At 42.2% G+C, this 14,308-nt stretch overlaps 1 protein-coding gene across 2 annotated transcripts in view; it reads right to left on the bottom strand.

Moving 5' to 3' along the window:
- LOC147103279 (ribosomal protein S6 kinase alpha-1-like) overlaps positions 1-14,308 on the bottom strand; it is a 272,311-nt gene that overhangs the window by 235,940 nt on the left and 22,063 nt on the right. For both annotated transcript variants that reach the window (XM_085962741.1, XM_085962742.1), the window contains exon 2: positions 9,950-9,994. In XM_085962741.1, the coding sequence (XP_085818867.1) occupies positions 9,950-9,994 (45 nt within the window). The remainder of the gene's footprint in view (positions 1-9,949; positions 9,995-14,308) is intronic.

Raw genomic sequence — 14,308 nt, 5'->3', positions numbered from 1 at the left:
GATTAAAATCACCCATGATTATTACCGTACCTTTTTTACAGGCCTCCATTATTTGTTGATTTATACTCTGTCCAACAGCATTGCTACTGTTCGGGGGCCTGTAGACTACGCCCACCAGAGACTTTTTCCCCTTATTATTTTTTATCTCCACCCAAAACCAATTCTACATCTTGATCTTATGAGCCAATATCACTTCTCACCACTGCACTGATCCCATCTTTTACCAACAAAGCCACCTTACCTCCCTTTCCTTTCTTTCTATCCTTCCGAATTATCATATACCCTGGAATATTCAGTTCCCAGCCCTGGTCACCTTGCAACCACGTCTCTGTAATGGCGATCAGATCATACCCATTTGTATCTATTTGTGCCGTCAAATCATTTATCTTGTTACGAATACTGCGTGCATTCAGATATAGAGCATTTAACTTTGTCTTTTTACCATTTTTCCTTGTTTTGGCCTTTTTTTCTGTTACAATCTTATTTTTAAACATTCTGTCCCTTCCGGTCACACTCTGGTTATTATTTCCGCCATCTCTAGCCTGCTCTATTGCTTTCTCATTGACTTTTTATTTTCCCGCTCACCTGGGTCCTCCCTCCCCCCCCCCCCCAACTATTTAGTTTAACGCCCTCTCGACAGCCCTAGTTATTCAATTTGCCAGGACTCTAGCCCCAGCATGGTTCAAGTGAAGCCTGTACAAACGGAACAGCTCCCTCTTATCCCAGTACCGGTGCCAGTGCCCCACAAATCAAAACCCATTTCTCCCACACCAGTCTTTGAGCCACTCGTTCATTTCTCTGATCGTATTTACCCTATGCAGATTCGCTCGTGGCTCAGGTAGTAATCCAGAGATCATTACCTTTGTGGTTCTGCTTTTTAATTTAGCCCCTAGCTGCTCATACTCTCTCGGCAGAACCTCTTTCTTTGTCCTACCTATGTCATTGGTACCTACGTGGACCATGACAACTGGATCTTCCCCCTCCCACTCCAAGTTTCTCTCCAGCCCAGAGGAGATGTCCTTAACCCTGTCACCGGGCAGGCAACACAGCCTTCGGGACTCACGCTCTCGGCTGCAGAGAACAGTATCTATCCCCCTCACTATACTGTCCCCAATCACTACATTTCTTTTTACTCCCCCCACTTGAATGGCTCCCTGTACCACAGTGCTGTGGTCAGTTTGCTCATCCTCCCTGCAGTCCCTGGCCTCGTCCACACAGGAAGCAAGAATCTCGTACCTGTTGGACAAGGCCATGGGCTGAGGCTCCTCCACCACTAGCTCCTGGATCCCAATACCTGCCTCGCTTCCAGGATTAGTGGTTGAGGCAGAAACTATGTTAACATCCGAGGTTAGATTGGATAGTTGGATGAAATACACCCTATCTTCCTAAAGCTGCAAAATATAGCCATGTGCTGCAACACCAGAGCACGCAAAATACAAGAACTATATTTTTCTTTGAGATTCTATGCTCACTGTCCTTCTAATTGTACAGTTATTTCATAAGAACCTAAGAATTAGGAGCAGGGGTAGGCCATTCGGCTCTTCGAGCCCGCACCGCCATTCAATAAGATCATAGCTGATCTTCTACCTCAATTCCACCTTCCCGCACTATTCCCATATTCCCTTAATATCCTAAAATCTATCGATCTCTGTCCTGAATATACTCAACGACTGAGCATCCACAGCTCTCCAGGATAGAGATTTCCAAAAATTCATAATCCTTTTGAGTGAAAAGCTTTCCCCTCATCTCAGTTTAAAATGGCCAACCCTTTATTCTGAGATTGTGACCCATAGGTCTAGACTCCCCAGGCAGGGGAAACATCCTCCCAGCTTCTATCTTCAAGCCCCTTAAGAATTTTATGTTTTGATGAGATCACCTCTGATTCTTCTAAACTCTAGGGAATATAGGCCTAGTCGACCCAATCTCTCCTCATAGGACAATCCCCACCCCCCCTCCCCCAATCCCAGGAATCAGTCTAGTGAACCTTCATTGCACTCCCTCTAAGGCAAGTATATCCTTCTTTAGGTAAGGAAACCAAAGTTGCACACAGTACTCCAGGTGTGGTCCCATGAAGGCCCTATATAATTGCAGCAAGACTTATTTAATCTTGTACTCCAATCCTTTTATAATAAAAGCTAACATACCATAAGCTTTTCTAATTGCTTGCTGTACCTGCATGTTAACTTTCTGTGGTTCATGTACAAGGACACCCAGGTCCCTCTGAATGCCAACATTTCCCAGTCTTTCACCTTTTACAAAATATTCTGCTTTTCTATTCTTCCTACCAAAGTGGATAACTTCACATTTCTCCACATTATATTCCATTGGCCTCCTTCTTGCCCACTCATTTAACCTGTTTATATCCCCTTGCAGCTTCTTTGTGTCCTCCTCACAACTTACTTTCCCACCTAGCTTTGTGTCAGCAGCAAACTTGGATACATTACACTCGGTCCCCTTATCTAATTCATTGATATCGATTGTAAACAGCAGAGGCCCAAGCACTGATCCTTGCAGTTCCACCCACTAGTTACAGCCTGCTAATACGAAAATTACCCATTCAGTCCTGCTCCGTTTTCTGTCTGTTAACCAATCCTCAATCCGTGCTAATATATTACCCCCAATCCCATGAGCCCTAAATTTGTGTAATAACCTCGTGTGGCACCTTATTGAATGCTTTTTGAAAATCCAAATACACTATAGCCACAGGTTCCCCCTTATCTACCCTGCTAGTTACAATCTTAAAAAACTCTAATAGATGTCAAATACAGATTTTTCAACCAGCTAGAAATAAATGGGACAAAGAATGCAGAATTCACACATCTACATTGTCCAAAATAGTTAGCTTGCACGACGATGCACTGATAACCAAAGGAACTGTTGGCAGTTTGGTTTGTATACCCTCCTGCCATTGTACCACTTGCAAACGTGACCCAAAACTAACTCATGACCACATATACATTGGTAACTATTCCATAACTGGCCATTACGCTGTGCAGTACAATCACAGATTTCCATCTCCACTTTGAAAAGATGACTCCTGCATTATAGACTAGGTGCAGCCAGCCAGTCCAGCTGATCTGTTACATGGGACAGATAAAGTCTCCAGACTCTACTTCCATTCTAGAAGGGGATAACCACTAGCTGAAATAATTAACTTTTTTTTTAAATAACCCTTTAAAAAAAATATCGACTATAAAAATTTGATATGCGCCATTGGCCAAGTTTCAGCCTCCTCCCTCCATGTTTGAAGGTATTAAAGAATAAAGGAATTTAGTTCCATAAATCACAAGAGCACAATGCTATCCAATTGAAGTATATAAAAATATAGCAGCTTCCAGTCAGTCTCTGTGATTTTCTCACCCATTTACCTAGGTTCTTTACGCATTTAACACGATTTCTATAAACACAACCATCTTTCCATATTGTTAAGGCAACATTACGCACACCTTTATTGTAGCGATAAATGACTATAAATGGCTGACTCACCACTTTACATTTTACTCCACTCATTACAAGGATTTTTGCAGCAACTACAATGTGTACCTATTGATTGAGGGTGGAAGATGGGAGGCCGGCCGGCCAGGAGAGCACTGGAAAAGTCGAATGTGGAGGTAACAAAGGCGGAGTCGGACGATGTTGCGGAGGTACATTGCTTTTCTTTTGGAGTCACTTGAATGCAATGATCATTTCTGAAATCCTGTCACTTTAAAGCGCATCACTTGCAAGTTTTTTTCCAGTGGGAGGGAGGAAAATAAATCACATTACATTTTAAAACAGGACAAGATTAACTGACTGTGGTATTAAAAATATCTTTACTTAAAACATTAGGGTGGAAGCTCAAAACTTAGCATTCAATTTAATGTCATTTGTTTTTTCTTATTATTACGTTAGGCTTCAGTGATTCCCGTGCTCCACTATGTATTTGATATTACTACTACTACTACAGCAAACATGTATAGTCAGAGTTATACAGCACAGAAAGAGGCCCTTCGGCCCATCGTGTCCATGCCGGCCATCAAGCCCTATCTATTCTAATCCCATTTTCCAGCACTTGGTGCGTAGCCTTGTATGCTATGGTGTTTCAAGTACTCATCTAAATGCTTCTTGAATGTTGAGGGTTCCTGCCTCTACCACCCTTTCAGGCAGTGAGTTCCAGATTCCAACCACCCTCTGAGTGAAAAAGTTTTTCCTCAAATCTCCTCTAAACCTCCTGCCCCTTACCTTGAAACTATGCCCCCGGTTATTGACCCCTCTACCAAGGGGAAAAGTTCCTTTCTATCTACCCTATCTATGCCCCACATAATTTTGTACACCTCAATCAGGTCCCCCTTCAGCCTTCTCTGCTCCAAGGAAAACAACCCCAGCCTGTCCAGTCTCTCTTCACAGCTGAAGCGCTCCAGCCCAGGTAACATCCTGGTGAATCTCCTCTGCACCCTCTCCAATGCAATCGCATCTTTCCTATAGTGTGGTGACCAGAACTGCACACAGTATTCCAGCTGTGGCCTAACTAGCGTTTTGTACAGCTCCATCATAACCTCCCTGCTCTTATATTCTATGCCTCGGCTAATGAAGGCAAGTATCCCATATGCCTTTTTAACCACCTTATCTACCTGTCCTGCTGCCTTCAGGGACCTATGTACATGCACACCAAGGTCCCTCTGATCCTCTGTCCTTCCTAGGGTTCTACCATGCATTGTGTATTCCTTTGCCTCGTTAGTCCTCCCAAAATGCATCACCTCACACTTTTCAGGGTTAAATTCCATTTGCCACTGTTCTGCCCATCTAACCAACCCATCTATATCATCCTGTAGCCTGAGGCTTCCTTCCTCGCTATTTACCACTCCACCAATTTTCATGTCATCTGCGAACTTACTGATCGTACCTCCTACATTCATATCTAAATCATTAATGTACGCTACAAACAGCAAAGGACCCAGCACCGATCCGTGTGGTATACCACTGGACACAGGCTTCCAGTCACAAAAACAACCTTCGACCATCACCCTCTGCCTCCTGCCACTAAGCCAATTTTGGATCCAATGTGCCAAATTGCCCTGGATCCCATGGGCTCTTACCTTCTTGACCAGTCTCCCATGTGGGATTTTGTCAAAAGCCTTACTGAAGTCCATGTAGACTACATCAACTGCACTACCCTCATCCACACACCTAGTCAACCCCTCGAAAAATTCAATCCAATTGGTTAGACATGATCTCCCCCTGACAAAGCCATGCTGACTATCCTTGATTAATCCTTGCCTCTCCAAGTGGAGACTAATTCTGTACCTCAGAATTTTTCCAATAATTTCCCTACCACTGATGTTAGGCTCACTGGCCTGTAATTACCTGGTTTATCCCTACTACCCTTCTTGAATAATGGTACTACTTTAGCCGTCCTCCAGTCCTCTGGCACCTCCCCTGTGGCCAGAGAGGTTCTGAAAATTTGTGTCAGAGCCCCTGCAATCTCCTCCCTTGCCTCACACAGCAGCCTGGGATACATCTCATCTGGGCCTAGGGATTTATCCACTTTTAAGCCCGCTAAAACTGCTAGTACCTCCTCCCTCTCAATACTAATTTGTTCAAGTATATCACAATCCTCCTGCCTGATTTCTATGTCTACATCATCCTTCTCCATTGTGAACACAGATGCAAAATATTCATTTAAAACCTCACCCACATCTTCCGGCTCTACCACAGATTGCCACTTTGGTCCCTACTCTTTCCCTGGTTATCCTCTTGCCCTTAATATAACTTATAAAACACCTTGGGATTTTCCTTTATTTTGCCCGCCAGTGTTTTTTCATGCCCCTTCTTCGCTCTCCTAATTTCTTTTTAAAGTACCCCCCTGCACTTTCTATACTCCTCTAGGGCTTCCACTGTTTTTAGTCTTTTGTATCTGCCAAAAGCCTCCCTTTTTTTCCTAACCCATTCTTGTATATCCCTTGACATCCAGGGTTCCCTGGGCTTGTTGGTCCCACCCATGACCTTTACGGGAACATGTTGGCGTTGTACTCTCTCTATTTCCTTTCAGAATGACTCCCACTGCTCTGATGTGGATTTTCCTACAAGTAGCTGATCCCAGTCCACTTTGGCCAGATCCTGCCTTATCATATTAAAATCAGCCTTCCCCCAATTTAGAACCTTTATTTCCGGTCCATCTTTGTCCTTTTCCATGACTACCTTAAATCTCACCAAATTATGGTCACTGTCACCAAAATGCTCCCCTACTGACTGATATACCTATCAATTCATTCCATGAAAAGCGACGAGTTAAGATAGTAACTATAGGTTTTTATTGGCTAAATAACAAAGCCCACCCTCGTGGGTGATCGGTTCCAGCAAGGAAGAATACTGGCCAAGCAATCACCTTTATACCTGGGCAAGCAGGCGGAGCCAGCTGAGGTCAGCCCAGGTATAACAGCGTGCGTGGCAAGAGGTAACCTTGTGTAGTGATAACAACAGTGTAAACAGTGATAACAACAGTGTAACAATAGTGAACGGTTGTGAACGATAACAGTGGTTTACCACACAGACACTTCTACTCAGCACCTTTAACACAGCAAAATACCACAGCTTCAGCATCACAGTGAGGAAATCAAACCCATGTTCCATCACTGCCATGGCACCATCCCACTACCTAGCTTCAGTGAGAGCACATTTGAGACTAATGTGCAACTTACTGCTGGGGAACAAAGTTGTTGAACCATAGATTATTGATCCATTGATTTTCTTTTTAAATAAGTTTAGACATGGCAGTAAAAAGGGGTACCCACATATTGTCTTTAAACGGATTTGAATATATATGAACTCACTGGAGTTTAGAAGTATGAGAGGTGATCTCATTGAAACTTATAAAATTCTGACAGGACTGGACAGACTAGATGCAGGAAGGATGTTCCCGATGGTCAGGGAGTCCAGAACCAGGGGACACAGAAGGGCAGGCCATTTAGGACAGAAATGGAGGAGGAATTTCTTCACCCAGAGAGTGGTGAACCTGTGGAATTCTCTACCACAGAAGGCAGTAGAGGCCAATACATTAAATATATTCAAAAAGGAGTTGGATATATTTCTTAAGGCTAAAGGGATCAAGGGGTATGGGGAGAAGGCAGGGACCGGGTACTGAATTTGGATGATCAGCCATGATCGCATTGAATGGTGGAGCAGGCTCGAGGGGCCGAATGGCATACTCCTGCTCCTATCTTCTATGTTTCTATATTGCAGTTAATGATCTGAATTGCTGGGAGAACTATATTTGTGTAATAATTTCTGAAAACCACATTAAAGTTCCTTGCCGAGACCATATTGGTAACAAACAAAAGAGCACAGCAACAATACTAAATAACAATTGAAAAAGACAGCAATCCCACATATGGACATCAATAAGATAATCTGCTGGCACCAGGATCTCTAGTTTAAATTACCCAGAAATGTCCTTCAATATTAATGCTGTTGCATTAGTGATAATGGACAATCCAGGCACTATTAAAGTTCTCAATTGTCGGTAATACAAATATAGTCGACATTAGACCATAACTAACATGTTTATTTACGCACAGGTTCTTATGTACTGTAACTGAACAGAACAGAACCACCATTTCACTAATTACATAATATTTAGTGCACACAGTTCTGGGTATAAAATGTTTTATCACTGCACAAAGAGGCTGTTGACCATGAAGTGATTCTTGCCATCCCAACCTCAATTCTAGGCATGAGAAAATTAAAACAAACTAGTAGCTACAGTGCGAGTCATGCTCAAGTCCACACACAGCTTTGGATGTGTAAAAGTTTCACAAGTGAAATAACATCTTCACTCGTCCCAAGTTCTCATTTGTAAATTCACTCAAAGTCAAACATCTGGTACAGCTCCACCGATAGAGCATTAGGCAAGTATGGTCCCGGTCTTTGGTGATTTAGCTGCTCTCCGCTGGAGCCATAACTGGTCTGAATAACCCTGGTGGGAGGAGGGGAGAGAAAGGGCAAGAACAAAAAAGATCTGTGTTCCCACTCATGATTGCTACCCTGCTGGAAAGTGTGCATGTGTATATATACACAAATGTATTTTTCCATGAGAGAGAGGGGCCTATTGAGGACAGGATGGCGTTCAGGTGTGGTACCATCCACAATTGAATAGCCTGTCACCACTCTATTCAGGCTCATATGGAGAATGCTTATTTGGAATAGGTAACAGAAATGTACTAGTGCCCATGGAATTATACTCCAGCATAAGCCAACATCTTCAGCAGAAGTGAAGTTGGGGGGGGGGGGGGGGGGTGGGTGGACACCAGACGCTGTTCAGATAATGAAATATTAAAAAGAGCATTGGGAGCAGTAGGAGACCAATGGGGAGAAAATCAGAACCCTATTCATACATGCGAGGCATAATATTCACAAAGCTCCTCTGTGCATGAGCACATCATCAAGGCAATAGCTTAGACCACACCTTGGCAGTTTTAAGTAAAAGAGCATTATTGCCACGAGCAGTTTTTGGAGTATGGTCAAGCACAATCAGCCTCAAAAACCGTTTCAGCATCACCATATTTGTCACCAGTTACAGCAAACATGATATTTGTTGCAGCATGAACTACTGTGATGAAATTCTAACAGTCATCTCAACAACATTTTTTCTCTGAAGAAATGATAAACCATATGATGACTAACACACTCTTGTGCACCCGCTACTCACAGATACTTGGCTAACAGAAATCCTGATCATCTCTAACACACAACTCAGTAGGAAACGACTGCTCAGACCGCCATTACTCCGCACACCTTTTTGGGATTTACCCAACTGATATCAGTTTATTATTTATAGTACAGTCTCAGTTTAAAACAGATCACAAAAATTAGATTGGGCAGATTTAATGGAACCTTTATTTAGTAAAAAAATTATTGAAACACTCCAAAACAAGTGTACAAATACAAAAGAAAGTACAGCTGCATCAAACCAGAGTTTTATAACAGATTACAAATGTGTACCAAAGTCAACAATTGCAACTGAAATGTTTCATCATATTCAGCATTTTAAAATTTGAATGCCAGACCCACACCATAGCCTGTGTAAACCAACGAAAGCAAGGAATCAATGGATGGGTTTCGGTTGAGTCACAATGTAAAAAAAAAAATTAGTTTCGCTCTGGTAGGATAGCCAAAAAAATAACCTACATTTAGTACAATGTTGAAGGAAAACCATTCAGGGTTTTACCGAATCCTATACAGACATGAACACACATTCAATATACAAATCTTTTACACATACCAACGTACAAAGGCCTTGCCCTAACAATCAGTGCTCACCATACATAAAATACTTTTCCTTCACACATTCCTTTTTACAGGATTATGGTGCTTTAACATAACAGACATACAGCACATGGAAGGATACTCATTCTATTAAACAGGCAAACAGCAGCAATAACAATGTAATGATTTTTTGACTGGGAAGAGAGGTAGTTATGAAGTGCTGCTCACATCAAATTCCATTAGTAATCATATATAAATCTAATTCTAGCTACTGAAACTTTCCAGCACTTCAGACATATACTGTCACAGAAATCACAGAAACCCACACAGTGCAGATAGAGGCCATTTCGGCCCATCGAGCCTGCACCGACACATATCCCACCCGATCCCCGTAACCCCTACACCAACACATATCCCACCATATCCCCACATATTTAATCCCCCTAACACTAAGGGTCAATTTATCATAGCCAATCAACCTAACCTGCACATCTTTGGACTGTGGGAGGAAACCGGAGCACCCGGAGGAAACCCACGCAAACACGGGGAGAATGTGCAAACTCCACACAGACAGTCACCCGAGGCCGGATTCGAACCCGGGTCCCTGGCGCTGTGAGGCAACAGTGCTAACCACTATGCCACCGTGGTTGCAATTCTGCTCCACTTTCTCTATCTAAACTCCCACTTACAGCTATCCGCTCATTAGTACCTGCATTGGAGGATCTGTCGTTTCCTCTGAAGCTCCATGTCCATTCTGTAAAATAAAAAGTGAGAAAATAAATTGCCAGCTAAATATACTGTACCAACATCGCACCGTCAAACAAAGAGCAAGCATTGCAAAAAATCTGTTCCGACAAGCTGCACAGTTGCAACATTCTGAAGCAGAACATTTTCTATTAAGTTTTCCATTCAAAATGGAGCACGGGCACTTCAATGTACAGAACCTGAGGTGCAGCCAGCCAGCCATCATGGGACTTCCAGTACACATTGATTATTTGAAAAATACATTTTTTTAAATGTCCCACTTTAATTATCATTGGTCTCTTTTACTCTGATTTATTACATTCAAAGTGAATGATTAATCAACTTAAACAGAAAACTTGTTCTGATTTCACACTGTTGCAGGATGTGTTAAAAGGTCAGCTGCAGTAATGAACCTGTGGAAAATGTCTGTACAGCGCAGTAACAGGGGAATATGATCTGGCTGGGGTGGTGGTGGGGCGGGGACACCTCCATTTCAATTCCACAATGCTGCAAACATTGATTTTGAGAGACATTTTCTTACATGGGGTCAACTTGCACAAATATGCTGGTGAGGCCCAGCTTTAGCTCTCTGCTACCATTCCACTGCGCTACCACTAATGTGATGTCTGACTGCTTAGCGGATATCAAGTCCTGGATGAGGTACTTCCTTCAACTCAACAATCAGCAAGACTGAACCATCCTGTTTAGTTCCCATCAAAAACTCTTCATCTTAGCACTGGATTTCCTCCCTTTCCCTGGCAGCTTCCTCAAACTGAGTCCAATGTTCTGTTTAGATGAGTTTCAAAACATACATCACAGCCACCACCAAAACCCTCAATTTCCATCTCTACAATATTGTCTGTCTCTGACCCCCATCTCACCTCCACCACTGCTGAAATATTTATCCACACCTTTGTCCCATTCAGATTACTCCAATTCCTTCCATGTGCTCTCAAGTTCTACCCTGCATAAATTGCAACTCAAACAAAACTCTGCTACATGCATTTTATTCTGCTTTATCATTCTTGTTCTCACCAACCTTTATTGGCTCCCTACCCTCCTGAACATCGATTTTAAAATTGTCCTCATCTATAAATCGCTTAATGGTCTTGCCCTTTCCAACCTCTAATCAAATTCAGCCCCATGTTCCTGCATGCATCCTCTTCTCTTCTGATGTTGCCTCCTTTGCATCCCTCCCTCTCCCACTCCAGCAACAAAGTCTACAACTGTTTTGGCCCCACACTTTGGAATACTTTCCCTAAATCCCCCCAGGCTACCTCTCTCCCCTCCCTTCAAAAGCCTCTTCAAAACCTCTTTATAGGTACTATACATAAAAGCACAACAGTGTTAACATTTTAAACTTGCAGTTTTAGTCATCAAGACACTGGATTCAATTTTGATCAGGTTTTAACAAACAAGTGGGCCCCAGTCCAGGACACTCAACACACTATACGGTTTATAATTTTGCACCCAGATTTTTGTTTCCTCTACACAGGACACTGAGGGAGAAATGCAGATGACCTAATCTTAAGTCTTTGAAAATGCTGTTTGAGCCAGGCAGTTTCAGGCAAGTACAACTTGAGAAACTTCCTAAAATAAAAAAAGAAAATGCTGGAGAAACTCAGCAGGTCAGGCAGCATTTGTGAAGAGAGAAACAGAGTTAACGTTTCAGGTCGATGACCTTTCGTCAGAACTGGAAAAAAGCAGGAAATGGAACAGATTTTTAAGCAAGTGTAGAGGCTCTATATTTGCTTAAAAACCTGTTCCATTTCCTGCTTTTTTCCAGTTCTGACGAAAGGTCATCGACCTGAAACGTTAACTCTGTTTCTCTCTTCACAGATGCTGCCTGACCTGCTGAGTTTCTCCAGTATTTTCTGTTTTTATTTCAGTTTCCAGCATCTACAGTATTTTCTTTGAGAAACTTCCTCTTCACTTTCTATGTGGGGAACAGCACTACCTCCCCTCAGCGCCTGCCGTCAAAACCACGGGCAAACTCCTCATGTGGGCACATTCAATGTTTTTAAGTGACACATCAAATCATATTACAAAGACCCTAGAAGTAATGTTCAAGCCCATTACAACATGTTAAATAGATATTAAAGCACTCAAATATTGTACTGCTACTTTAGTAGTGAAATCCTTTGCATGAATCTCGTCATAATAAATTAACACTGCATGCTGCAGGAGGTTCAATATTGCACAAGCTAGTAGATTAAGCTGTGTGGGAAGTGCAAGACATTATACTAAATATTTACAGAATGAAAGGGAAATCATAATTTAAGGCAGCTTAAAGAGACCTCCATTGTAGGGGGTATTACCAAATTTCAGCCAGCTAGAAGTGTCCATTTCATTTTAAGGCAAGTTTTCTTGCCTTATAATTCTACCGCCAAGAGAACCAGTCTTTCATAATCTGAACTAAACAAATGCCAACATAAAAAACTGTGCAGATAGTAGCTAGCTACAAGTCTGATCTCTCCGAGTTTCTGATCTCATCTGTGCTGCTGTGGAATAGTTCCACACAGAGAAAGAGGAAGGTCGAGAAAATAGACTTCTAGCCTCACACCTCTCTATGATCATTCAGAGCTGCACTGGTGCATGCATGATAACTGATCATATGCACTTTTTCTTGGTCTGGGTGCATGACCTAGTAGTCCAGAACAAAGAAAAGCATGGAAAAGAAACTGAAGGGTCTAAACCATGACCAACCTCCATGGCTAGAGGTCCCTAGACTTAAAGCTGCATAGCCCACAGATTCTATTTTGCATTTTGGAAATAACTGACCTAAAAATGGTACAATAAAGAAATTAAAAGCTTTGTGACTGCCTTAATGTATGGGGCATATCCCAACATGATTGGCTGAACAAAGAAAAGATAGATGTCAAATTCTCACTAAGTGGTCAATAATTGCAATCAAGTTACTCTGTTCTAATTTAAGTGAACGAGGTCTTCAGAAATTCTCAACATGAAACAGTTTCACTTTATTAGAGTTAATTTTGAGCAGGAGGCACTGTCAGGTAAGGTAATTTTCCTGATCAGCACTCTCCCAGAAAACAGAAAACAATGGGTATTCTAACTCCGAGTCACTGGACATCATAAACTAAAGGAAGATGGCGAAGTTGTTTGCATCTTAAATTAAATACAGAGATACCATCTTAAACCGAAGAGATCTCCACCATTAATTACATATGTTTGCAAATGTTATTTCGAAATATCTACCACTAAGATGGAAGCAAGCATTTGGTTTAGTGATAGCATTCTCACCTCGGAGTCAGAAGATGTAGGGTTCATACCCCACTTTATACAGTCCCAGCGAATGGAGACTGGAGCACTGACTCTGAATTCTGGGTTGACATCCAGCAGGATACACGGGTCCAGTGGGCCCTACCTGCCCCTGCATCCCCCCCACCCACCCGTGCTCCCCTCCACCCCCTGCCATTTCTTTCATTATTTCACACTATGTTCCAAGGGAAGAGCGTGAAGATAATAAAAACAACCATGGAGATACACTTCATCAATCTAAATATAATAATTGGTGGGCAACATAGGGCCCAAAGGTTTCTTTCAGTGAATGACAGGAATATTCATTCTAATGTACACAGAATAACATTTTAAATTGAAAGTGAAGTAAAGGTCTTCTGAACTTCTCTACAAGGGGAATTACAACCTTGCAACGTGTATATACAGCAGCATCTTAGCCAGAGTCTGCAGAAATCTCTAATACTCACTCCAATAGGCACACTCAGTTCCGACTATTTCATCGGCTATTTGATGTAAATTAACTAGTTAGATAATATTTTATACACAGCCGCTGCCAGGCTACGCTGTGACAAGATATTGCAAAACATATTTTCTTACACTCCAAATTTCCACATTCCAGTGTTATGATGTAATTCTTGAATAAACCTGAAATTTTACCCAAAGGTGCTTCTATTAGTTTTGGTATTTTCGGTATTTAATTTAAAAGCTCCCACATCCCCACTGTTGCCATTCACTGAGAAGGTGGGACTATTCTTGCACATGCAAGTACTCCCAGAATTCAGCTTGAAACAGGTTTGGTTTCTAATCCTTTAAAGCCGGAGATGTTTTGGCAAGATAGGAAAGTGGAGATACAGGTGTGCAGCAAGCTTGTCTCGCAGCAGTACAGCTGCAAGGAAGAAAAGCATCAAGCTTCACATCTCAATCTCAGGGGTCCTCTCGCTGGTCCCTCCCTTACTCACCTTTTCCGCAGTGGCTGGTTTTCTTCCACAACTGCCTCAAGTCTTCCTGAACATTCTGCTACGTTTCAGTACTACTGCCCACCTCAGTGTCTATTTCAATACTTTGC

The sequence above is a fragment of the Somniosus microcephalus genome, chromosome 20, assembly GCF_052327205.1.
Source record: "Somniosus microcephalus isolate GS21.2 chromosome 20, FLI_Smic_1.0, whole genome shotgun sequence".
Lineage (NCBI taxonomy): Eukaryota > Metazoa > Chordata > Chondrichthyes > Squaliformes > Somniosidae > Somniosus > Somniosus microcephalus.
This window is presented reverse-complemented; position numbering and strand designations above follow the sequence as displayed.